The sequence below is a fragment of the Trypanosoma cruzi genome, genomic scaffold, assembly GCF_000209065.1.
Source record: "Trypanosoma cruzi strain CL Brener 1047053517185 genomic scaffold, whole genome shotgun sequence".
Classification (NCBI taxonomy): Eukaryota; Euglenozoa; class Kinetoplastea; order Trypanosomatida; family Trypanosomatidae; genus Trypanosoma; species Trypanosoma cruzi.
Window position 1 is genome coordinate 27,517 of NW_001849313.1, and position 22,777 is coordinate 50,293.

At 49.1% G+C, this 22,777-nt stretch overlaps 10 protein-coding genes across 10 annotated transcripts, besides 46 other annotated features; all 10 read left to right on the top strand.

Annotated features, from left to right (window-relative positions):
- Window positions 1–1,592: a sequence feature (heterozygous, non-Esmeraldo-like haplotype).
- Window positions 41–62: a sequence feature (AT_rich).
- Window positions 109–131: a sequence feature (AT_rich).
- Window positions 352–402: a sequence feature (T-rich).
- Tc00.1047053509237.10 (mevalonate kinase, putative) lies at window positions 583–1,569 on the top strand (the record flags this gene model as incomplete). Its single annotated transcript, XM_809535.1, has 1 exon — window positions 583–1,569. The coding sequence occupies one exon, from the start codon at window positions 583–585 to the stop codon at window positions 1,567–1,569; it is 987 nt and encodes a 328-aa protein (XP_814628.1).
- Window positions 1,593–2,374: a sequence feature (haploid, Esmeraldo-like haplotype).
- Window positions 1,746–1,777: a sequence feature (AT_rich).
- Window positions 1,811–1,866: a sequence feature (AT_rich).
- Window positions 2,002–2,024: a microsatellite.
- Window positions 2,084–4,876, top strand: Tc00.1047053509237.20 (hypothetical protein, conserved; the record flags this gene model as incomplete). Its single annotated transcript, XM_809536.1, has 1 exon — window positions 2,084–4,876. One exon carries the CDS (start codon window positions 2,084–2,086, stop codon window positions 4,874–4,876), a length of 2,793 nt encoding a protein of 930 aa, XP_814629.1.
- Window positions 2,375–3,242: a sequence feature (areas merged during assembly that could not be assigned to a particular haplotype. This can correspond to areas where the two haplotypes were merged or to regions with more than two copies in the genome that were merged during assembly.).
- Window positions 3,243–4,206: a sequence feature (haploid, Esmeraldo-like haplotype).
- Window positions 3,471–3,492: a microsatellite.
- Window positions 4,207–12,721: a sequence feature (heterozygous, non-Esmeraldo-like haplotype).
- Window positions 5,124–5,183: a sequence feature (A-rich).
- Window positions 5,448–7,472, top strand: Tc00.1047053509237.30 (hypothetical protein, conserved; the record flags this gene model as incomplete). The annotated part of the gene is made up of 1 exon (XM_809537.1): window positions 5,448–7,472. One exon carries the CDS (start codon window positions 5,448–5,450, stop codon window positions 7,470–7,472), a length of 2,025 nt encoding a protein of 674 aa, XP_814630.1.
- Window positions 7,876–7,901: a microsatellite.
- Tc00.1047053509237.40 (hypothetical protein, conserved) lies at window positions 8,236–8,970 on the top strand (the record flags this gene model as incomplete). Its single annotated transcript, XM_809538.1, has 1 exon — window positions 8,236–8,970. The coding sequence occupies one exon, from the start codon at window positions 8,236–8,238 to the stop codon at window positions 8,968–8,970; it is 735 nt and encodes a 244-aa protein (XP_814631.1).
- Window positions 9,085–9,129: a sequence feature (GA-rich).
- Window positions 9,228–9,269: a microsatellite.
- Tc00.1047053509237.50 (hypothetical protein, conserved) lies at window positions 9,721–11,151 on the top strand (the record flags this gene model as incomplete). The annotated part of the gene is made up of 1 exon (XM_809539.1): window positions 9,721–11,151. One exon carries the CDS (start codon window positions 9,721–9,723, stop codon window positions 11,149–11,151), a length of 1,431 nt encoding a protein of 476 aa, XP_814632.1.
- Window positions 11,390–12,502, top strand: Tc00.1047053509237.60 (UDP-Gal or UDP-GlcNAc-dependent glycosyltransferase, putative; the record flags this gene model as incomplete). The annotated part of the gene is made up of 1 exon (XM_809540.1): window positions 11,390–12,502. The coding sequence occupies one exon, from the start codon at window positions 11,390–11,392 to the stop codon at window positions 12,500–12,502; it is 1,113 nt and encodes a 370-aa protein (XP_814633.1).
- Window positions 12,681–12,726: a sequence feature (T-rich).
- Window positions 12,722–13,177: a sequence feature (areas merged during assembly that could not be assigned to a particular haplotype. This can correspond to areas where the two haplotypes were merged or to regions with more than two copies in the genome that were merged during assembly.).
- Window positions 13,129–13,152: a sequence feature (AT_rich).
- Window positions 13,178–13,289: a sequence feature (areas merged during assembly that could not be assigned to a particular haplotype. This can correspond to areas where the two haplotypes were merged or to regions with more than two copies in the genome that were merged during assembly.).
- Window positions 13,290–15,050: a sequence feature (areas merged during assembly that could not be assigned to a particular haplotype. This can correspond to areas where the two haplotypes were merged or to regions with more than two copies in the genome that were merged during assembly.).
- Window positions 13,551–14,669, top strand: Tc00.1047053509237.70 (UDP-Gal or UDP-GlcNAc-dependent glycosyltransferase, putative; the record flags this gene model as incomplete). Its single annotated transcript, XM_809541.1, has 1 exon — window positions 13,551–14,669. One exon carries the CDS (start codon window positions 13,551–13,553, stop codon window positions 14,667–14,669), a length of 1,119 nt encoding a protein of 372 aa, XP_814634.1.
- Window positions 14,669–14,698: a sequence feature (AT_rich).
- Window positions 14,853–14,876: a sequence feature (AT_rich).
- Window positions 15,051–15,083: a sequence feature (areas not merged during assembly with more than two copies in the genome that could not be assigned to a particular haplotype).
- Window positions 15,084–15,395: a sequence feature (areas merged during assembly that could not be assigned to a particular haplotype. This can correspond to areas where the two haplotypes were merged or to regions with more than two copies in the genome that were merged during assembly.).
- Window positions 15,291–15,374: a sequence feature (T-rich).
- Window positions 15,396–17,090: a sequence feature (areas merged during assembly that could not be assigned to a particular haplotype. This can correspond to areas where the two haplotypes were merged or to regions with more than two copies in the genome that were merged during assembly.).
- Window positions 15,406–16,806, top strand: Tc00.1047053509237.80 (hypothetical protein, conserved; the record flags this gene model as incomplete). The annotated part of the gene is made up of 1 exon (XM_809542.1): window positions 15,406–16,806. The coding sequence occupies one exon, from the start codon at window positions 15,406–15,408 to the stop codon at window positions 16,804–16,806; it is 1,401 nt and encodes a 466-aa protein (XP_814635.1).
- Window positions 16,956–16,976: a sequence feature (AT_rich).
- Window positions 17,013–17,037: a microsatellite.
- Window positions 17,091–17,281: a sequence feature (areas not merged during assembly with more than two copies in the genome that could not be assigned to a particular haplotype).
- Window positions 17,282–17,668: a sequence feature (areas merged during assembly that could not be assigned to a particular haplotype. This can correspond to areas where the two haplotypes were merged or to regions with more than two copies in the genome that were merged during assembly.).
- Tc00.1047053509237.90 (hypothetical protein, conserved) lies at window positions 17,431–18,924 on the top strand (the record flags this gene model as incomplete). The annotated part of the gene is made up of 1 exon (XM_809543.1): window positions 17,431–18,924. One exon carries the CDS (start codon window positions 17,431–17,433, stop codon window positions 18,922–18,924), a length of 1,494 nt encoding a protein of 497 aa, XP_814636.1.
- Window positions 17,669–18,125: a sequence feature (areas not merged during assembly with more than two copies in the genome that could not be assigned to a particular haplotype).
- Window positions 18,126–20,618: a sequence feature (heterozygous, non-Esmeraldo-like haplotype).
- Window positions 18,970–19,017: a sequence feature (GA-rich).
- Window positions 19,158–19,195: a microsatellite.
- Window positions 19,202–19,230: a sequence feature (AT_rich).
- Window positions 19,285–19,321: a microsatellite.
- Window positions 19,439–19,519: a microsatellite.
- Window positions 19,676–19,701: a microsatellite.
- Window positions 20,008–20,030: a microsatellite.
- Window positions 20,402–20,427: a sequence feature (AT_rich).
- Window positions 20,619–21,430: a sequence feature (areas not merged during assembly with more than two copies in the genome that could not be assigned to a particular haplotype).
- Window positions 21,431–22,364: a sequence feature (areas merged during assembly that could not be assigned to a particular haplotype. This can correspond to areas where the two haplotypes were merged or to regions with more than two copies in the genome that were merged during assembly.).
- Window positions 21,857–21,930: a sequence feature (T-rich).
- Window positions 21,945–21,973: a microsatellite.
- Window positions 21,996–22,634, top strand: Tc00.1047053509237.100 (hypothetical protein, conserved; the record flags this gene model as incomplete). The annotated part of the gene is made up of 1 exon (XM_809544.1): window positions 21,996–22,634. One exon carries the CDS (start codon window positions 21,996–21,998, stop codon window positions 22,632–22,634), a length of 639 nt encoding a protein of 212 aa, XP_814637.1.
- Window positions 22,365–22,777: part of a sequence feature (areas not merged during assembly with more than two copies in the genome that could not be assigned to a particular haplotype) that runs on past the window's edge.

A 22,777-nucleotide genomic window follows, 5' to 3' on the forward strand; every position in this document is an offset into this window, starting at 1 on the left:
TGCGGATTGTGTTTGGTCGTTTTATGTGTGCGTTTGCCTCTTATTTTTATTTTTATTATTTTGTTTTGAAAGAGTTATGTTTGTGTTGTACGGATGTAATTTGAGGCGATTATTTTTTTTAATTTTTTTATGCCTTCTGTTCTTATGGACTGCCGTAATGATGGATGAATTGGGAGTTCTGTTGTTGTCGGTGTATGTGTGGGTGCATTTGGCACCACTTCTCTTCTTTTCTTTTTGTTTTCTGTTATGAATGATGATTGGAGGCCCAGGAGCCGATTGGGGTTTGCGGAGGATGAATGGAATAAATTACACTTCTGTCCGATGGAAGTGCAGGAAAGTTATTTAATCTAATTTTTAGTTTTTTTTTTTTTAATTTTCTTTTTTTTGTTTGCGTTACTTTTTCATTGTATTGGTGCGGTGGTGTCTGTTGCGTTCTGGCCATGTTGTCTGCGTTGGTACGTCTTTCTTTGTGTTTTGGATGCTTCTTGACTCTTTTTTTTTTTTGCATTTCATTTTGAGGTGGCTGGTGGAACAGTTTGTGTCTATTCAATTCACTTTATCGAGTATCACAATATTGTTAAGATGCGACGTGCTGTTGTTGAGCGAACAGAGAAGAACCACATTGGTTTTGGAAAAATTATTCTCTTTGGGGAGCACTTTGTTGTCCATGGCGCGGAGGCTCTTGTGGCGGGGATTGACGAGTACACCTCATGCCGACTGGAGCTGACGAAGGGGCAGCCGGGGATTTGTGTTGTGGACGGTCGTCCTGCTGTGCCTGGGTATATTGTGGAGAAGGCTGAGGAGCAGCGTCTTGCCCATCGCCTGGTGTTCCGTCACTTGAATATTGATACCAGTGTTGACGGTGTGCGCATTCATTTGGGTGGGCCACTTGTTCCAACGAGTGGCATTGGGGCTTCTGCCAGCGACGTTGTTTCCCTCTCACGTGCGTTAAGTGAGATGTACGGTTTGGATTTGACCGAAGATGAAGTGAACCTCAGCGCTTTCGTTGGAGAGGGTGGCTACCACGGCACACCCAGTGGGGCAGATAATACGGCCGCGACATTTGGTGGACTCATTTCATATCGACGTGTCAATGGTGTGTCGAACTTTTCTCGTGTGCTCATTACAAGACCGCTGTTTCTGGTGGTGTGCAGCACGGGTATTACGACAAGTACCACCAAAGTCGTTGGGGAAATCCGAGAGCTGAAGGAAAATAACCCCACATGGTTTAATGCCCTATTGGAGCGCTACAATGCGTGCGTAGGGGAGGCCAAGGCGGCCATGGAGGTTGGGAATTTGTTTCGTATGGGGGAGTTGATGAACGAGAACCATAAACTTTGTCAGGAGCTCACCGTTTCCTGTGCAGAGCTTGATACTATTGTGAACTTTTGCTGCGAAAATGGCGCACTTGGTGCAAAGATGTCTGGGACCGGACGGGGCGGGCTTGTCGTTGCGTTGGCGGCCGATGAGGCGCAGCGCGATGGCATTGCGGATGCCGTAAGGCAGCGTTGCCCTGCCGCAAAGTTTGTCTGGAAATACACTGTGTGCCCTAGAAGTGCCAAAATTTAGCACCGCCCCTACGCGTGTGGGCGTGTGGTCGCGGGAGGGATGGCGGGAAGTTTTTTTTTTTTCTGCCATCGCCATAAATTGATTGAATACGTGGGAGGTGGTAAGTGGTGGTGGCGGGATTTCCACGTCAAATGGAGCGGCGGTAACGGCGGCGGATTCTTCTGCACGATGCGGGCATTATTTATTATTTATAATAATAATTATTTTTGTTAGTGGATCTTTTTGTTTAGTGATGGGTAACATTTAAATATAAAATGCTTTTATTTATTTATTTATTTTTAATAAATTGTTTTTTTTCTTTCTTTTTTACCGTTGTGGATGCGTGCTGCCGTTTTCATTGCTCTTTCTTCACCCCCCTCCTTTTTTCCTCGTGCTCCTTTGTGTCCCGCTCTTTGCTTGATCGTTGGGCCCAACCTGCCCACAGCGTACGTTTGTGTGTGTGTGTGTGTGTGTGTTTCTTTCTTTCTGGGCTCTGCAGGTGAATAAATAGATAAATATTTACATATCGATAGGAATGCAGCCCGGCCTGCAGAAACGGACGTTTGCGCGCGGTCCTGCGGTGGCGGAGGCTGACACTTTTGCGAAGGATTTCAATGCGATTTTTCGCATTCAGAACATTCGCCAGACGCTTTGCAGTATTGTTTCCTCACGTGCTGCCTCCTCTCAACGTGACTCGACGCCACGCGATGAGACGCCACACAATCTGCGGGGCCTAAGTACGGAGGGAACGTTGATGTCACCGCGTGGGCCTCCGGCTTCTGCCGCGGGGCGTTTTCTTGTTTCGTCTCAGCGCCGTGTGGAGGAGCTAATGCGCGAGAACCACCGACTGGAGTTACTCTGCATCACACAGGAGGAAGCCATGAACCAGTTGCGTGAGGAGCCAGTCCCGGTCGGGAGAGAGCAGTCTAGTGAGGTCGCAGGCGGTTCGGCGAAGCTGGGGCGATTGGGTCGATGCAAGACGCCTTCTTTAAGCCGCAGGAGTCAAGCGACACGTTCAGTCGCGGAGGGCGGTGACGCAACGGGGACCGTCGATGCATCGCAGTCGCCGCCAATATCGAGTAGGGTTGTTGAGGCCGTACAGCACCTTGTTGACACCGCGATTTGTGTGTTTCCACGGCTTCTTTCCAATGCTGAGACCCCCGGAGACGACGCCGGGAGGGAGCTGGACACCACCTGTGCCGTGTTTGAATTTGTGGTGAGCAATCTTTCTGACTGGGAACGCCTTACCAGAGAGTCGGCCGAGATGAGGAGGGTGAATGCAATTCTTTCTCGGACAATCGCAGATCTGGAGGAGAAGCAAGAGGCCTGGCGTGCCAAACTTCTCTCCATCGTGAAGCGATTGCAGGCGACGGAGGCAGAGCAGCGGCGGAGTATACAGGTGCGGGATTGTCGTATAGATGCGCTACAGGCGCAAGTAGACTCCCTCACAGCAGATGTCACATGTGCCGTGGAGCAGCGGGATCAATACATGCTCCGCTGCGGGGATCTTGAGCGGTCTATCTGCTGCCGCCTCGAGGAACAGCTAACAGAACGACAAGAGGCGGATAGAGTGCAGCGTGAGTACGAGGCGCTGCGTAGCGAGCTGAATTCACTCTGCAAATCGCTGCCTAAAGAAGTTGCCGCGCCTTTCACTGCCGAGGAGGGCAATGAGGGGGAGCAGCAGGCACGCACGGGGTTGGATGTGTTGAAACTCCAGGCGACTATTGATTCTCTCATGGACGAGAGGAGGGCAATGCAAAAACGGCTTGATACCCTTGCGGGCTCACTCGCCGAAGTGAATGAACGTGTGTTGTTATTAGAGGAGGAGAAGAGAGAGCTCTCACAGCAACTGAGATCAAAGCAAAATGAGGTTGAACATGCCCATCAAGAACTGGAGGAACTGAAGCGTTTTCCTTCTCCTTCTGCTGCTGCTGCTGCTGCTGCGTTGTCTGACGAAACTCCAGTGGCAGCTGAAAAAGTTTACCACGCCGAGGGGTCACACCAACGTTGGTTTTTGCGGCCTGTTGAGTACTGCCAGTTTGACGGGAAGGAGTTGTCCACGCCTGTCGTGGATGTCTCCTCCATTCTCCGTGCACTTGACACCGACATTATTGCTTTTTCCAATAGAAACGAGCATGTACGCAAACCAGGGCTCTTTTTTCAAATTGGGTGCGGCATTGCGAAGGAGCTGGAGTTATTTAACAACTTATCTTCGACCTCCCTAGGAAAGTGGAAGCTGTTCCTGTTGCAGATACAGGACGGCTTTAGGGACCCCGAATTCTACACGGCTGACCACGCGGCTGAGTGTGCCCAGTTCTTTTATGCCCTTTTGTTTCACTCCGGAATGATACCACACATGAGCCATGCGGAGTTGTTGGCCGCTGTGACGGCTGCACTCTGCATGGAGTATGGCCATCCAGGTGTTTCAGGCTGCCTTCTTTCCGCAGCGCAGGACCCTGCGGCCGCTGGCATTCATAGCTGCCTTCTACTAGAGCACCGGCGCTTAGAGAGTCTTGGCGAAATTTTTTCACAGGAGCAGTTTTTTTTCTGTGATCATCGGTTGGCGACTGTCTCGCTTCTGGATGATGTGAAGGCTTTGCTTCTTCCGGACGGATGGCATGGGGAGTGCAGCGGCGTGATGCATTCTTGTCTCAAGCTTCTGTCGAGTGGGCCATTGCGGATGGAGAGTGAGTCCGTGCGCTGCCAGCTTGTTCAATTGCTGCTGAGGTTGGCAAAGTATGCTTTTTGCATGCGTGTGTTTGATGTGAATGACCGATACTCGGGGAAGTGGTTTCAGATGATGCAGCGGCAGGCACAATTTGCTGCAGAAATTGGGATTTACGGGTTTGACTTGCCTCACAACGCACCCACCGTCGCGGATACACAACTGCTGCTGATGGAGCGTACAGTCCTACCGCTGTGCCGCATTGTGGTTCAGGCCTTCCCGTCGCTTTATCCGTGCGAGGAGGCACTACGAGCGAACTATGCCACATGGGTCTTGCGTGCTGGGCAACACCCAAAGGAGGGTGCTGTGGCGGAGGTGCGTGATTCATTCTCATTTTCTGCGGCCGATTTGCCGCATGTTGAAGGCATCACACAAGACGCTGCGGCCGCTGACAGCATTGACTCACGGGGTTTCGATGCTGCCCATCGAAACGTTTCACAACAATTAGAGAGTGGCTCCCTTCTTGTCAGCACCGCCTTATTTCTCTCCTCTCAAAAGGAGATGCTCTCTGTGTATGAAGAGAACGTGGTCCTTCGTGGCATGCTTGAGACACTTTTAGTCCCGGTTGAGACTCTCCCTGCATCTCAAGGAGCTGTCCCATGAGTGGTGACTCTGCTTGGCTTAAATATAGTTCAATACATCTACCATACATGTTGTGTATAAGACATGACATTTATGGCTGTATTTATGCATCTATACATGCATCTCTTATAGTACACAGCTTTCGTCTATGTTTCCGTTGTAGCGTCCGGATTTTATGTTGTTTGAGGAACAGTAGAGATTGGTTTCTATTTCTGTACCAATATCTTTTATTTTATTTTTTGCGATAACACGCATGATGTGCCCTCACAGAAAGAAAAGGAAGAAGAAAGAAAAAAAAAGAAGCCACAGAAAGCGATAGAAGAAAAAATGAGTGTTTCTTCTGCAAGCGTCTTATTTTCCGCTAGTGAGCTGAGTAATTGTATGCGTGTGCGTATGGTGGTGGTGGCGGCTGAATGGAAGCTTCTACTTTCATTTTCTTCTTTTTTTTCTTTTTTTGGTTTGCTTCTTTCCGCAGCCTCCAAAAGGAGTTTTAAGAAATAACCCCTCAAATAAAAGTAAAGCGGACCACTTTGAAGAAAAAAAGAAAAGATATTTTTTTTTCTTTTTTGCCGGGGCCACCGCGATTGCGTCGATGTCACTTCTTAGCCTCTGCAGGGATTACGTGGCGGAACGGAGCCGTGACCGTCTGCTTCGGCGATTTTTTTCTGGGAGCATCGCAGCTTTTCTTTTGCTGCTGGTGTTGTCGCCGGGCAGTCGCATTGCCAAAACAGTTCACGGACCCCAAAAGAGGAAACTGTTGGAAGTCAAAAGGCAGCGAGGTTCAATTTTTTCCGCGAATGCGCATGAACGACCGCGCCTGTCCGTTTACAGAAGATTTCTTTTTCTGCTACGAATAGCCGTGCCGTCTTTGAGCTCACGGGAAAGCGGAACGCTAATGATCATCTCGTCACTGCTGCTGTTGCAGACATATCTCTCACTGCGTGTCCTGAAAATAAGCGGGCAATTGGGTAAGACGGTAATTGCCTGTGACCTTGTGGCCATGGCAAAAAAAATTGTAGTGTTCCTGGCGTGGTGCCTTCCTGTTGCCCTCACAAACAGCTCCGTGAATTACTGCGTGGGGATTCTGGCGCTGCAGCTTCAATCAAACCTGAGCCGCTACTTTTATCGACGGTATTTGAACCAGAAGGTGTTTTATCCTTTGGCCAGCTCGCACTTTGTGGAGGAGGTTGACCAGCGCATGACGAAGGATATTGAAAGCTGGTCTTTGTCTCTTACAAGCATGTATACATGTCTTTTTAAACCTCTTTTAGACGTTGCGCTGTTTACGTATAAAGTGGCGTCCATCACTGGTGCTTGCGGCTCCCTGGCTATTCTAGGCTACCATACCGGGTTTGTGGTGTTTGCCCATGCGTTTTTTCCGGATTTGGAGGGTATTGTGAGTGAACAAATGGCACGGAATGGCGCCCTCGTAACGGCCCACCAGCGTCTTATGTTATATGCGGAAGAATATGTCATGACGCAAGGACAACATTTTCATCGGTCTCTCATGGAGAAATATCTTGCATCTATCATTGAGCATGATCAATGGGCCTCCTACGTGCGTGGTGGCTACAACATCATGGAGATATTTTTCCTCAAGTATGGATCACTCTTACTTAGCTCCATTATCTGTGGAGCAGCTGTGTTTAATAAACATACGGAGGGAATGTCTGCGGCAGATCTTATGGCATTTTTTGTGGAGACATCATATCTTGTCAATAAATTGTCCTTTTCTATTGGGAGCATCCTCAAGAATCTCCGGAAAATTTTTGTTTTGCATGCGCTAACGAACCGTGTGTATGAACTGCAGGAAGGGATCGAGAAGGCGATTGAAGACGGGGCGGGAGCCGTAGCGGGTGAAATGGTGAGAGGAAATTACATTGAGTTTGACCGTGTCCCGATTGTCTTGCCGACCGGTGAAGTCTTGTGCGAAGAGCTGTCGTTTTACGTGAAACCAGGGATGAATCTCCTTGTCGTCGGCCCGAATGGCTGCGGGAAGTCTTCCATGGTCCGACTATTGGGCGGACTGTGGCCACTTCAGAGTGGCCGTATCATGAGGCCGCGGAATGATCAGATTTATTACGTGCCGCAGAGACCGTACATGTCGAATGGGACCCTGCGAGACCAAATTACGTACCCGCTGAAGAGCAGCGAGGTCGGTGCTAGCGAAGCGACGCTGCTGCACTGCCTGGAGCTGGCCGTGTTTGACGACATTTTTGCAAAGCCGAATATTACGTGGGACTCGTCTCTCTCGTGGGCGGGTGACACGCTGTCGATGGGGGAAAAGCAGAAACTGGCCATGGCACGGCTCTTCTTTCATCGACCGCGTTTTGCCATTCTTGATGAGTGCAGCAGCATGATGGACGTGGAGGTGGAGGAGAGGCTGTACAGCGTGTGCCACCAGCTTGGCATCTCCCTCATCACCATTGCCCATCGCCGCTCCGTCTGGAAGCATCACAATTGGATTCTCCGCTTTGACGGCTGCGGCGGATTTTTGTTTTCGCCCATTACATTTGTTGCGGAGGGGGTCGTTATTCTCACAAATGTCGTCAACGCATCCGAGCCGTTTATGGTGGGGGAGGAGGTGCGGCTTGACTTGTCCCAGTACGATGTGTGAGCGGCCAATTCTTGTGCGTGTTTGATTATTATTATTATTTTTTTGGCCGTTACGCTTTTTGCGGAGCGAATTACATCTTTTGCCGGCTTTTCATTTCTGTGAGAAGAGCGCGATATCTACAAGACTTGTATTTTCACGGCAACCACACAGAGAGGGATGCATATTATTTCCCTTTGGTATGCCGTGGGGACACGAGGGAACGTCATCGCGCCGTCACAACACCCTGCGGTGTTTTTGTTTGTTTGTTTGCCGAGTGGATAACAGACGAGCACAACAAGTGACACCCCGTGTGCGTGATGTCTTGTGTGGAAAATACTCCCAGCTGTGGACGGCGTGTTCCTGCTTGACATCCAGCACCTCCTGCCCACACCACGGCTCAGTGACAAGTCTCCACTTGCCCCTATTATTTATTTATTTATTTATTTATTTTTGACAGCGGAGCCGAGCGCAAACCACCGAAAAAAAAAACAACGGACATTCCTCATAACAAGAAAATAAGGTTTATGTCAACAGAAGTCGGCTATGGGCTTTTCTGTTGGGTCTGTGGGATGCATGGCAGGCGAAACCGTTGTTATATATATATAAATTTTTGTAATGCATGTAGGGACCACTATTTTTTCCTATCTTTTTTTTTTTGCATTTATTCTTTCTGTCGACATGTCATTTGATGGTCGGCTTTTTAAAGCTTTTCTTTTGCCTTTTTTTTGTCCTTTTTTTCTTTAAGGAATATTTAAAGCAGTAATTGGTGCTTGACGGCGGCAGGATGGCAATGGATAGCGCGGAACTCTCTCAACGGGACACGGCGGTGTTGGGTGGTGAGCTTTTTACACCTGCGGAGGGCATGTGCACAATTCTCGGGCCGCTTGAGGCTGGGGAAACATACGCGCGTGAAATCCTGCGGAGGCAGTGGTTCCGTGGTTTTTCTGCGCTTAAAGCAAAGTCAGATTTGGAGCAGGCCGGGATGGCGATGCTGAGGAAACACGGACTGGGCACGGAGGACCCGCGGGAGAGCGATGGAGCGAATGAAGAGAAGGAGGAGGAAGAAGAAGAAGAGCTGCACCAGCGGCAGCGACACGTAGGAATGGCGGCAGAGAGGTTTAAACAGGAACGAAAACGAGGAGAGTTGCTCTACGAAGAACGCAAGGAGCGACAGGAGATGGAGTGGGAGGAATTTGAAGGCATCTCCGGGCTACAGCTGCAGATGGAGGAGAATTTGAGTCGTCTGGCGCAGGAGGAGGAATCCATGGCAATGCTGCAGCTTATCCACGATGTGATGAAGCCAAAGTTTCGTCAGCGATACATCTTTGCGTGGGGGATTGTCACAGCTGTGGCGCATCCACCCCCATGGAGCGAGTTGGATCGCATCCGATGCAGCCAACGCCACAAACCCGTCTACATGCGTTTCCCACCGCTCACGTGCCAAATTCCCATTGAACCGAATCCATTCTGGAATTCATTGGAGTCCTACACTGGGCCCGCCGGTTTGATTCGGATGTGATTGGAGTGGATGGTCTTGGAATGTTCTTTTTTTTTTCGTTACTATACAGGAGAAGCGTATGTCATTTACTCATGTCCCCTCCTTTTTTTTTTTTTTTTCTCCTCTACCCACACCAAGAAGGGAAGAAGAAGAAGAAGAGGCAAAAGGAAAAAAAAAAAATTGAAGTTTTTGGTTTTTGTTTTAGTTTCAGTAGTTCATGTGCCCTTTATTATTATTATTATTTACGGGCACTTGTTGTTGAATGGAGGAGCATTTGCTTTTTTTTTTTTTTTTATGTTTATCCTTTTTTTTTTTTTTTTCGGTGCTTCTCTGTTTTTCTTTGTGTGCGTTTGTCAAAGTTTTTATTTTTATACTTCTCTTGGGGTTTTTTATTTGCGTTCCTTTAGTTATGGGCACGTTGGTGAGTTCCTGCTGGAAGGTGACGCTACGCATAAACACACACACGAACACACACACAGAGAGAGAGAGAGCGAGGACGCCAACCATGAATTTATGAACGCCGTTTGGTGGCGGCGAATGTACAGAAATGAACGGTATTGTGGCTGTCGAAATGATTTTTTTTCTCTCCAATGGAAATGCCACTTTTATTTTTGGGAGGAGATTATTTCCTGTGAGCTTAATGTGTTAGCGCTCTCCCTTTTTTTTTTTTTTTGTGTGTGTGTGTGTGGACAAGAGGAGTGTAGGCCCTCTGGACGTGTCTGCTGCGTTGGAGGGGCTTTTCTTTGACAGAGGACACACGAGGTGGTTTTAATGACATCACAGGCAAATCCAGACGACGCCTTGTGCGATCATTACCTCCCGCGAAAGAAGCGGTTCTGCCGCTCAGAGAAGCGAGAGGGCAGCCGCTTCTGTCATACGCATGACACCTTCACTTCTTCTGCGGGTCCCCATGGCGGTGAGTGTGTCAGGGCGGAGGAGTGTGAGGGACGAACACGGCGTGTGCCTTGTCCGATCAACCCCAACCACACCGTATACGCGGCGCGGCTGCAGCACCATATACAAGTTTGCCCGGACTTGCGGTACGTGACTAGAAAGCTGCCGTATTACAAAGCGGATGCCAATGCGTTGCGCGGAAAGGTGTATTGTAGAGAAGATGACACACCTCATGAACGAATGACGCATCACCACTTAGATGCCGACAATCTTCGTCAGCTGATTGAGCGCGTGCGTCATTGCTACTTTTCCGTGATACAGCCTCAAATTGTACTGATGGCGGAGGAAATCTCCAACAATAATGAGGAAACATCTAAATCGACGTGTAACATGTCAGCTAAGCATGGCCCACAACACCGTGCACTGCTGCGCTGCTTGCAGAAAGCAATTGAGGGTTTTTTTAAGGCACAGACGCCAACAGAGAGTTCTGGAATGGCAGTGAAGGGATTTGTGGAATTTGGGGCGGGAAAGGGTGGACTTTCAGTGGCATTGCAGGACGTCTTGTTGTCCCATGCTTTTGATCTTTCAGGGAGTACTGTTGAGAAGAAGGAATTAGCTCCGGCTCAAGTGCACCGTAAACCACTCCTTGTGGTGGTCGATGTAGGCAACTTTCGACGTAAAGGTGATGCACGTGTTTCCCGAACCAGCCTTCCTCTCGTTCGACTGCGTCTTGACATCAAAGATCTCGAATTGGCAAAGGCCCTGCGTGACCCCTCCGTCTTTAAACGGGCGAGAGACGAAGAAAAGGTTAATGTAATCACATTATTGGATAACATTCATGCTGAAGGAATTCCAGAGGAGCGCTGGGTGGCTCTTGGCAAGCACCTTTGTGGTGCCTGTACAGACTTTGCTCTCTCATGCATCACATCGCCCAATCTTTGCACAGAGGGTCGTGCATCCGTTATTGCCGTGGTCTTTGCCACATGCTGCCATCACCTCTGTGAGTTGCGGCACCTCAATGCATTAGCATCCACGGAAGATGATCAGCAGGCAATCTTGCGTTTGCCAGGCACAGAATACACCATTTCCACTGCAGAGTTTGCAGCGATAGCATCTATGTCCTCCTGGGCCGTCAGTGGGACGGCTGTTGACAAGGAACGCCAAACTACAGGGGTTTGTTGTAAGCGTGTCATTGATGCTCTACGGATACAATACCTCAAACAAAATGGATATCGTTCCGCCTACCTTTGCCAGTACATTGAAAAGGGAATTACAGAAGAGAATGTCACCATCGTTGCCTTTCGGTAAATTGTGCTCATTTTAAATTCACTTGGAATAACCAGCATGAACCACTCTAATAAAGAACGTCACACTCCCGTATAATAAAGCAATGTTATCCATTAACGACGTCTAAAAATGGAAATGAATATTACATCTCTTTTCTACTTATTTCAATTTACACCCCATGAAAGACCTATAAATTCCACTCCACATACTACTTTTTGCGATCTCCCCGTTCTCTCTCTCCCACAAGGACGCAATAAGGATGCAATTCTCAGACAAATGGATGGCCTCGGTTGTCGGTGTCTGGTTTCTCCTGGTGCTGTTTGCAGTTTCTTGCACTCAAGAGATCGAAACCAACGTTGATGCTTACCTGGAGGATGACTTCGCCGCCAACTCTTCCCAGCAGCCCCAGTTACTCCCCCGCACCACTGACGGGGAGGCACTGCGATACGTTCCCCGCGATGTCGTGGACGCGTGGAAGAAGCGAGACTTTCTCATTGTTCTTGGCATTCCCACTGTGGATGTGGAGGCGAGGCAGCGGCGCCGCCACCTGCAGCGGTCGACGTGCTGGCGGTTCCCCGGAGTGGCGACGAGGGCGAACAACTTCACCGGTGCGATGCTCGTGCTGTACGTCCTTGCGCGGCACCCGTCGCACGGCCACAACTACTCTGCCACACTGCTGGAGGAGGCGGCGCAGTGGCACGACGTCCTTACAACCTCCATTGATGAGGGCCGCGTGACGACGAACAAAACCGTTGGTGGCTCCGGCTTTTGGGGCCTGGAGGCTGAGATTGGCATGAGCCGCAAGACATACTTTTTGTTTGACTTTGCCTTGCGCCTGTTCCCCACGGTCCCGTACATTGCGAAGGGTGACGACGACATGTTCCTTCGCGTGCCGCAGTACCTTGCCGACCTGCGCACACTCCCGCGTCGAAAGACATACTGGGGTTTTTTTTTGAGGTATTATCGCCGCAGGTTCTTAAAGTACATCGGTGGAATGTGTGCGACGCTTGCGAGGGACGTGGCGGAGAAGTTTGTGTCGTACAAGCCGTTGCAGCATCTGGTGCGTTTGCCGTACAGCAAGGAGAGGGAATCGGAGTTTCTGAGCCTGAACATGGATCACGAGGATGTGATGGTTGGCCGTGTTCTGCACGAGATGCGGTACAAGGACGTGGTCTTCTTTTCTGAAAGGCCATGCCGCTTTCATGACGTGCACGAAGGCTTTGGGGTAAAAAATGTCACTGAGAGTTCTGTTGTTGTGCACCATGTTTGGGAGAGTGAGTACGAAACATTGATGCAGCGCTTTGGGAATGACACCTCTCCTGCGCCCAAGCGCTTCAGGTGTAGCAAAGGATGGTACATTTTTGATTGTTAGCAGTAATTGTTATTTTGATCTTTGTTTGTGGAAGCGTGTGAAATGAGTGTTTGTGAGGGGACTGGCTGCCCATAGTAATGTATATCCAGATAGGACGAAGATATTCCGTGCGTTTTTTGCTTTATCCTTGGTTGGCCGCGATTCTAGGAATCGGGGAACCGAAAACCACCAGACTTACTTTATTTGTTTTTTTTATTTTGTTTTTCCGTCTTTTTTTTTTTTTTGTTGGTTGGTGGCGGGGCCCTGTGGCTGGAGGACTTAGAAGCTCGCCACTTTGTATGTAATGAATATCTCCAGTCCGAATTGACTGCAGGATGTCACGATGGTGGTTATCCGAATATAATATGTATATGGAGCAAACATCGGGGCCGTGGCGAAGCCACTGCCACTTCATTACTCATTTATTTTAGTCTTTATATATTTATATATAAGTTTAGGATCTGTGTAGCGGCTTGGGCGACTATTCCACATTGTAGAATGGGGCTGGGCACACACGGTGTTCGCTCTGTCGCACTTAATTAGCGGCGATCCGAGCGCGTGGTGAGCGGCACATTTCAGTAGAGGCACCTCAATGCCTGTGGAGGTGCTTTGAGTGCTTGCTGTGGTGCCGGCCTAACAACCCCCCGTAAATATTTAAATTATTATTTTTTGTCCTGTGTGTGTTAACGTGATGATTTTTTTTTTGACGCTGCGGCGCAGGTTGGTTCCCATTGCTGTGCCCGCGTTTTTTTTTGGTGCCTCCGTGGCCGTTGTGTGTGCGGCATCTCTACACCCGCCTTCTCGGTGGGGTTGGCGGCGGTGCCATGTGTGGGGTGTGTTTCTGTGGACAGGTGCTTGAGTCCGCATGCAGAGCCGTGTGCGTTTGTTTTTGTTTTTGTGACGCTGTGAGGTTGCCGGAATGTTTGGTGTCACGGTGGTGTGTGTGCCGTGCTTTCGGTGTCTGCTCCCCTTTTTTCCATTTTGGCTGGGCAATACATAGCACCCACACTCGTCGCTGCACCGCGCCCCGCTGCCCATCTCCCCGTTCTCTCTCTCCCACAAGGACGCAATGAGGATGCAATTCTCAGACAAATGGATGGCCTCGGTTGTCGGTGTCTGGTTTCTCCTGGTGCTGTTTGCAGTTTCTTGCATTCAAGAGATCGAAACCAACGTTGATGCTTACTTGGAGGATGACTTCGCCGCCAACTCTTCCCAGCAGCCCCAGTTACTCCCCCGCACCACTGACGGGGAGGCACTGCGATACGTTCCCCGCGATGTCGTGGACGCGTGGAAGAAGCGAGACTTTCTCATTGTTCTTGGCATTCCCACTGTGGATGTGGAGGCGAGGCAGCGGCGCCGCCACCTGCAGCGGTCGACGTGCTGGCGGTTCCCCGGAGTGGCGACGAGGGCGAACAACTTCACCGGTGCGATGCTCGTGCTGTACGTCCTTGCGCGGCACCCGTCGCACGGCCACAACTACTCTGCCACACTGCTGGAGGAGGCGGCGCAGTGGCACGACGTCCTTACAACCTCCATTGATGAGGGCCGCGTGACGACGAACAAAACCGTTGGTGGCTCCGGCTTTTGGGGCCTGGAGGCTGAGATTGGCATGAGCCGCAAGACATACTTTTTGTTTGACTTTGCCTTGCGCCTGTTCCCCACGGTCCCGTACATTGCGAAGGGTGACGACGACATGTTCCTTCGCGTGCCGCAGTACCTTGCCGACCTGCGCACACTCCCGCGTCGAAAGACATACTGGGGTGTTTTTATTGTACATCGTCCTGGTGATCGCTTCAGGTTTATGAATGGAATGTGTGCGACGCTTGCGAGGGACGTGGCGGAGAAGTTTGTGTCGTACAAGCCGTTGCAGCGTCTGGTGCGTTTGCCGTACAGCAAGGAGAGGGAACCGGAGTTTCTGGGCCTGAACATGGATCACGAGAATGCGATGGTTGGCCGTGTTCTGCACGAGATGCGGTACAAGGACGTGGTCTTCTTTTCTGAAAGGCCATGCCGCTTTCATGACGTGCACGAAGGCTTTGGGGTAAAAAATGTCACTGAGAGTTCTGTTGTTGTGCACCATGTTTGGGAGAGTGACTACGAAACATTGATGCAGCGCTTTGGGAATGACACCTCTCCTGCGCCCAAGCGCTTCAGGTGTAGCAAAGGATGGTACATTTTTGATTGTTGAAATTAATAAATGTTTTAATATTAAATATTGTAGAATGGGGCTGGGCACACACGGTGTTCGCTCTGTCGCACTTAATTAGCGGCGATCCGAGCGCGTGGTGAGCGGCACATTTCAGTAGAGGCACCTCAATGCCTGTGGAGGTGCTTTGAGTGCTTGCTGTGGTGCCGGCCTAACAACCCCCCGTAAATATTTAAATTATTATTTTTTGTCCTGTGTGTGTTAACGTGATGATTTTTTTTTTGACGCTGCGGCGCAGGTTGGTTCCCATTGCTGTGCCCGCGTTTTTTTTTGGTGCCTCCGTGGCCGTTGTGTGTGCGGCATCTCTACACCCGCCTTCTCGGTGGGGTTGGCGGCGGTGCCATGTGTGGGGTGTGTTTCTGTGGACAGGTGCTTGAGTCCGCATGCAGAGCCGTGTGGGTTTCTGGTGTTATTAGTGGTTTTGTGTTTTTTCTGTTTAGCAAATTTTTTTAGTGTTTTTTTTTAGCGCCTGTGTTGTCGCATGGATTTATTATTATTGTTATTTTTGTTGGTGAATAAGAGTTTTGTGTTGCAGCTCGATTTTTTTCTGTTTTTTTTTTTGTGCTGTGGGAGGATGGCCTTCTGTTGGCTGTTGGAATGAAGTTTTTCTTTTTTGCTTTTTATTCTATTTGTACTGTTTTTTATTTTTATTTTTTTGTTTCTGTCTGTCTGTGTCTCTCTCTATGTGGGGGGTTATGTTTGGGATGGCGGCGGAAGGATGGGGTTGAATTATACGAGTAAGGCTCATCAGGCCGAACAGGAGGCGTCAAAGACTCCTGACAGAGGAGAAGTGAGTGCGGGATTTCCACTGGGCAATGTCTTTGCGTTGCAGGAACCGAAGCACGCCCTGGCTGGTTTATCTGGTGCCGCGCAGAATCTTGTGGTCGGCGTGGGCGTTGGCCTTGGAAGCCTGTTGGCACTTCCGGTCGTGAATGGGCATAGGGACGGAGCGAGGGGGGTTGCTAAGGGTGTCGCCATGGGCGTTGCTGCTTTGGTTGGCATGACAACCTACGGCGTGGCGACGGGGGTGAGGCAGTTTGCGAAGGGTGTGTACAACACAAAAGAGGCGGTTGTCGAGGCGGCAAGGGGCGAGCGTTACTGGGACAGTCAGCAGGGCCGTTGGGTGGACGTGCATCTCGAGTCTGCCTTTGCCGAGCTGCCGGCGGGCGATGAGGACCTTTTCACGCAGGCACGCGAGGCGTTTGGGAAGATGTTCACGGGGATGTCTTCCAATACGACCCATGCCAGTGAGGGAGCGGCAGCGGCGCCCTTGAAGGACTATTATGCCATCATGGGAGTTCAAAGGACGGCGACAGCGGCGGAGATTCGCAGTGCGTTTCATCGAAAGGCCCTTGAGATGCACCCAGATAAGAATCCGAACAATGCAGAGGCCACCTTGCGCTTTCAGGAGGTTCTTGAGGCGAATAATATTCTATCCGATGAGGGGCGCCGTGCCCACTACGACAAGTACGGTTCTGCGGATTCTATCCTTGACCAAAACTCATCGTACATGCAGTTTGAGGAGGCACTCGGTGCCAACTTTATGGAGATGTTTGTGGGACGACTGTCTTATGCGCTTTATTTTATTCCCAATACGTTTTTAACGGATGGACTGAAGAAGGAATTTCAGCGGAGGCGGACACTACGTTTAGCACAGCGTCTTATTCGTATTGTGGACGACGAAGGAAGATTAGAAGCCGTCTTGCCTGCGATACGCGACGCCGTTTCTACACGAATGGGACCGAAGTTGATGTCAATTGTGGCCCAACAATACGTTGCTGCTGCCCGTCAGCACCTGTCTGGCAGTTTATTTCTTCGACAATTAGATATATTTGCAACGTCTAAATGGTCGAGACTTGTACAAATGGCTGATGTAACCGCAGTGGGGGTACCAGCGGCGCTTAAAGCGGCACGAAGTACCTTGAAGGAAGATGATCAAGTAGATATTTTAGTGACACTGTGTGAGGGGGATGTGCAGCGGACCGTTTTGCGTGCATCGCGTCTTATTTTGTATGATACCTCGGCTACATCGGAGAAGAGGAGGAAACGAGCCGAAAATCTGTCGATACTAGGGAAAATGGTGGAGGGAGTCTGCCGCATGGCTCGCTCAAGTGAATGAAATGTCCAAAAAAAAATCATTGCTTTTTTTTTTTTGTTACTTGTTTTGGTTTTTTAACCATCAGACACACACACCTTCTTTGTTCCTGCATTTTAGTGATGGGCCATTGATATAAGGGTTTTTCATTTTCAGTTTTTTCTTATATGGCGTTTTTTTTTATTATTTTTATTGGCTAGTGTTTTGGACGAAGGATGCATGTGCGCCTAATTTATTTATTTATTTATTTATTTAATTTTTGTGTGTGTGGACAATAAATCGTGGTCTCCGCATTTATACATCCATGCATGTATGGTGCTCTCTCTCTCTCCATATCTATATATGGCTGTGTATTGCCATGCAGGTTGTGTAAACATGTTATTGTGGCTTTTTTCTTTTTCTTTTTTCCCTTTTGCTGTTATGCACGTTGTGGGTAAATTTTTTTCTTTGGGGGGATTTTGGTGCAGAAAGAGAAGGGGTTTATAAAAAGTAGGAACAAGCGTTGCAGTGTGATTGCGGTGCCTGTTTTTTGCTTCTTTTTTTTTTTTTTGTGTGTGTGTGTCTGTGTTCTGGTGTTATTCAAACCAAAATATATATATATATATTGGGGGGGATTTTTTTTTATTTCGTTTGTGTCTTCCTGCATAAATGAAAGAGGAGGACGCGGCACCAATTCAGCCCCTTCAAGAGCCTCACTCGGCGTGGAAGAGGGCCCTCGATTTAAAAGCGCTGAACACCGGCAGGCAGAGGCTTCCAGGCGCCCCCAACGGCACGACTCTCGTGGGCTGGACCACAGACACTTTGCTGCCTGGTGGCGAAAAAGACGCCGCCGCGAGTGGTGGCCGTGGGGGAAGTGTACCGCGTGGTACGTTGGGCGGGACGCATGCGACGGATGTCCAGCAGAGTGCGTTGGAATTTATCCAAGAAATGTACGGCATGAAGCCGTTAGATGCCCCCGTCATCACCAAAGGGATCCATGCCTCGGAGCGCCAGAAGAGGTGGGGTGGGCCGGTGCTGTTTCAACCGTCCAGGCTTACAAACAATCAAAGTCCGACAAAAAGGGAAAGTGCGGTACTGCGAAGGGTCAAATCACACCACGGAACCGGGGCTATCAGGGACCCTCTTCTGCGGCGTTTGTCCAGCCGAAGGACTCTCTCCCAGGATCATTTGGGTACGATCGTGGATCATATTTTTCAAGGATACATGCAGACGAATTCGAGGGCTAAAAAACCGCTGCTAGCGCCTGTCACGAAGGCCGAGACAGATGATTCCGTCTCTCTGTTTGTGAGCAATGCTCTGGACAGTTTTTTGGTCAGAGAGGCCTCCTTCTCGCTCCGAGATGCTCAGTCTATGAATTCGTTTCTTACCTTAGGTGGAGACTGCAACTTTTCGAAGCTGCTCTCCTTCCAAGGGCAAAGCCAATTCTTGGACGATGACGATCCGAGTGAGTTACTTACGAAACCGGCCTTTGAGGGAAGAATGGCATTGTTTGCCCCTGTGGAATCGCAGGCTGAAGTCAGTGTGAGCGGGCCACTGCCGGAGGGGTCATTGGCTTTTGTAGCGGGAGTGGAGGTTCCCTGCCCCTCTCCTGTTAGTCTGCAGTCTACACTGGAAACCGAAACCCCACCGGTGGCTACGCGAGGAGCCAAACGAATTACAGGACAGCCGTGCTTGAACTTTTCGCGAGAGATGTCACTTGACTCCGATGAAATCCAAGTAAAACCTCTTGACATTTTGAGAAACAACAAGACTGGAGATGTCCCCACGAATATTCCGAAAAACGAGGGATATAATGGGACCAACCCAGAAAATTGTGTATTGCCAACGTCTTCCGGTGCATGCTCACTTCCTTGCTACTCGAATGCAATAAAGTTTGGTCGTTTAGTGGCACCCAGGAGTAAAGGGATTGAGCAGCTCATTTCTGACGAGGACTTGAAGCGAAGTGTGCTGGTGGCGGTGGAGCAACGATTCCGCAAATATCTTTGCGCACTGGAAATGGATGAAGCGACGGAGATCAGTAATGCCAATAAGAGGGGAAATAATAATGTTAACACCGCGAATCCCAACACACAACCGGTGGTTATTGCTGTCGCTGCACCTCAGCCAATGGTACAAAATCTCCTTGATTTCTTTGGTAAATAACAGTGAACGGTTGTGGCCATTGAAGAGAGGCGAAAGAATTAAAACAGAAAGAAAGAAAGAGAGAGAGAGAGAGAAGAAAAAAAAAAAAGAAAGGGATAACTGATGTAAAGAGGATGGTAGTTAGACACACGAATAATCTGCCCAAATATAAATATATATATGATTTAGTGACGGCAGTGCATTGTTCTGTCTCTAACCAGTCTGCCGTTTACTTTTCTTCTTCTTTACATCCCTTTTTTTTTTATTGTTTATTTTTCCTTTTTTTTTTTTTGTGCTCATTTTTTAAAATTTCTTTTAAAAATATAACAAACGTGTATGCGTGCGTGTCTGTGTGTGTTTTTCACGCCTTTCCGCACATGCTTCTTTTTTTTTTTTTTTTTCCTTTTTTTTTTTTTTTCCCCCGCTTCTTCTCGGTTTGTTTATACCGTGAGTGATATGTCATTTGTTACTTTAGGCGTTGTGTGCATCCGCCAAATGCACACACACACCGTGTCTATGTGCCATTGGTGGCATTTATATATAAATAAATATTTATTTATTTATGCATGTGTATAATATATCTATCTCTATATCTATCTATCTAATATATATATATGTGTCTTTTATTTTATCTGCATTTTTATGTGTGTGTTTTTTTTTTTTTTTGCGTGTCATTGCGGAGCATTTTTTTTTTTGTTTGTTTCTGCCCCCCACGCATTACCAAAATGAGCCTGCAGGGGACAGTGCGATTATCGTCCTCCGAAGTAAAATATTTTTTTTTTCTTTTTTTTTTTTTTTGAAGGGGGAGGAGGGGGAGAGGGAAAGTGCCTCCTTTTTGTGTGTGTGTTCTGCCACGCCGTGTGGGAATAGGGCGCATGCCTGCCGCTTTTTGCAGGAGGGTTGGCTTTGCAGCATGGCACAATGTGTCGTCATTGGCAACATGCCGGCAGAAGCGGTGGGACGGCGGAGGAGGAGCAAACACTCGCGAAGGAAATGAAATGAACTGAAATTATTTTCTGTCAGAAAAGCAAAATGATCGGTCGTACGGAGCGAGTGAGGCGGGAGCAGAGTGCGTGTGTGCGTGTGTACGTGTGGGTTCATGGCTTTTTATTTTTATTTTCATTTTTTATTGTACGGCAGAGCCGGCCGCGTGTGTGTTGTGTCTTCTGCCGTGTTCGGGGAGTTGAATTGTGTCCGCGGGGTGGCGGAGGACCTTCCGCACGAAGAGAGAGAGAAAGAGAGAAGAGTTGTCTCGCATTCATGACGTCTCACCCTCTCTCACGAGTTGCTGCTGCGCTGAACTTCCGGCGCATGTCAACAGCAGCAAGACCGTGTTTTTATTTATTTTTGGCGGAGGTGGAAGGAAAACGAGGCGTGGAAGGGGGCATCGTGTCACACTACTTCTGAATGGCTTGTGGTCGCAAATTGTGTTGGATGATTTGCCTCCCGTTGACAATTGAAGGCCTCTGCGCTGCAAGAACAGACTTTAACAGCTCCCTTTTTTAAATTTATTTTTTATTTAATGCGTCTCAGTACCAGAAGGGAACACACACGGAGGCTTGTGGTTTATAATAAACCCCACCATCGTTGACGGACAAACTTCTAAAGCCCCTGCAGGATGTGAAGGGGATTTTAACCCGTTATTTTATGAAGCTTCTTTTGGGGAAATAAGTGATTGAGGCTTGTGCTGTAGAAGAGTCATATACATAAACATATGCATCTTTTTTTCTGTGAAGGAAACCTCATGGATGGAAACATGAATGGCCTTTTTGCCCAGCCGGCACGCCGTCTGAAGGCACGAGGGGTTTACCTGCAACGTTGTAGAATTAACGGTGGTGTGGAAGTCACAGTACGGAGGCATGTTGAAGAATGCAGGACCAACAAAGGGCTATGCATGTACGGTGCTGGGGGAAAAATACCTTTTGTTGTTTCTCTGTGCTCAACGGTTATGGCCCATTGGGTCAGTGACGTGGTGTGTGGAGGTGTGCGGAGTGCGGGTTGATGGCATAAAGGCCGCGTAGAGAAGAGAGACATCCACGCATCAAAGTCACCCACGCGCCAATTGCAATTGTTGTCAGGCGGGTGTATTTTGGACGGGGTGGAATGATGTCGCACGCCTCTTTGTGTACGTTTTTTTTTTTGTTCCCACCACCCGGGCCATTGTGAGCGGCGTGCACTGGCCGCCGCAGGCATCAAAGCACGCAGTGTGGCGTCTGAAGGATATGCAAAGAAGGAAGCAGGAGAATTGGCTGTTAATTTGGCAAACGGACACATGTGAACTCCCCTTCTCGAACCTTGAAGGCACATACACGGGGCTTTTGCTCAAAGTTCGTGACACCGACGGCAATGGGAAGAATGTGCGGGGATGCTGTTTGGGTAACTCAGAGGTGACGTCGAATGGAGATGTTTTTATGTTGGACAAAGTTTTGGCGCCTCCTCGGGGGTTTATGTCGGCATAACTGCCTTAATACGTTGCCTTTTTTTTCGAAATCAACGCGACAAGACTGTGGATGTCAGTTACAGCAAAGTTTCAACGTCCATGTAGGCCAATAAAAAAGAAGAAACAGAAGCAAAGAACTGCACAGTTGCATTGTAGACTTGCGGTTAGGGTGGCTGAGGATGAGATACACAATGGGTATCACCATGAAAGCCTTTTGCCCCGAGTAGTGCAAAGGATGCGATTTTTTGCCTTTGGCATAACGGTTGCAGAAACGTTTTATTTTGTAAAGGATGGAACGCCACTTCACCACGCAAAGCACAGACCTTATATATCCCTTCAATGATGTCTGCAAATACCAATCATACGTGTGGAGATGGGTGGCTTGCAGCTGCCGCTGCGGATGTCTGTGTGTATTTATTTATGTAGCGCATTCGGCGATGTCCACTAAGTCGTGACGACCGCTGGGCTTCTCAATTGACTTCACACCTGCATATATATACAGGTGGATGTGAATTTATTTTATTTTTCATTTTTTTTTTTTTGATGCTTGATCTTCTCTTTCATCTTCCTTTCTTTGTTTCTCTTTTGGACTAAAAATGAAACACACACACACACACACACATACACACAGAAAAGAAGGGAGGTTGCACGCATGTCGATTGATGCCTCACTATTTTTTTCGCGAGAGGAACCTGCACCTTGGCCTCAGCTGAGCGGGCATGGCTGCTTTATTCGGGGGGCGCGACACAGCGGAAAGACGTCTTTTGCCTTCCAAGCAGCTGTGAACACCGCGCAAGACGGGGGTCGGGTGGTGGTACTGTGCCGGGAGCACGTCCTCTATGCGAAGATGCCACAGCCATTCACTCCACTGGGTAGCCTTGACGAGGACGCGCTTCTTCGCATTGAGTTTATGTACGTTGATAGTTTCCCCGATGCTTTCCGCGAGGTTGGCGCATGGAGTACACCGGATGATGTTCCTGCACTGCTGCTTCTTGACGACGACAGCTTTACCGACGCGGGGGACACTCGTCGGACGGCACAGGTGCTTTCGGCCCTGGAGAATGTGCATGCGTGGATAACACGTTGTGGTCGATGCTTCAATTATGCCTTTGTTTCCAACAGTTTTCCAGAAATTTGGCAGGGGGCTGAGCTTCCATTTGCCGCCTTCCCGCTCGTCTGCTTTCTCTTTGGATCAACCGGCTCTGTCTCGGTGCAGACGACAGTGGGAGACATTTCGGAGCCCAAACCTCTGCGGTTGTCGTGGCATAACGGGCTTTGTATGGAGAAGTGAAGTTTTGGGATGCTGCAATCGTGGGCATTTATTTTTATTTTTTCTCTCCGCCAGAGTTAATCCGACGCACCGGGTGTGCTCGCTGGGCCATGAGGGAGCGAGAAGGACATGCCGCGCGGGTTGTGGAGTTCCCGCTGGTGCCG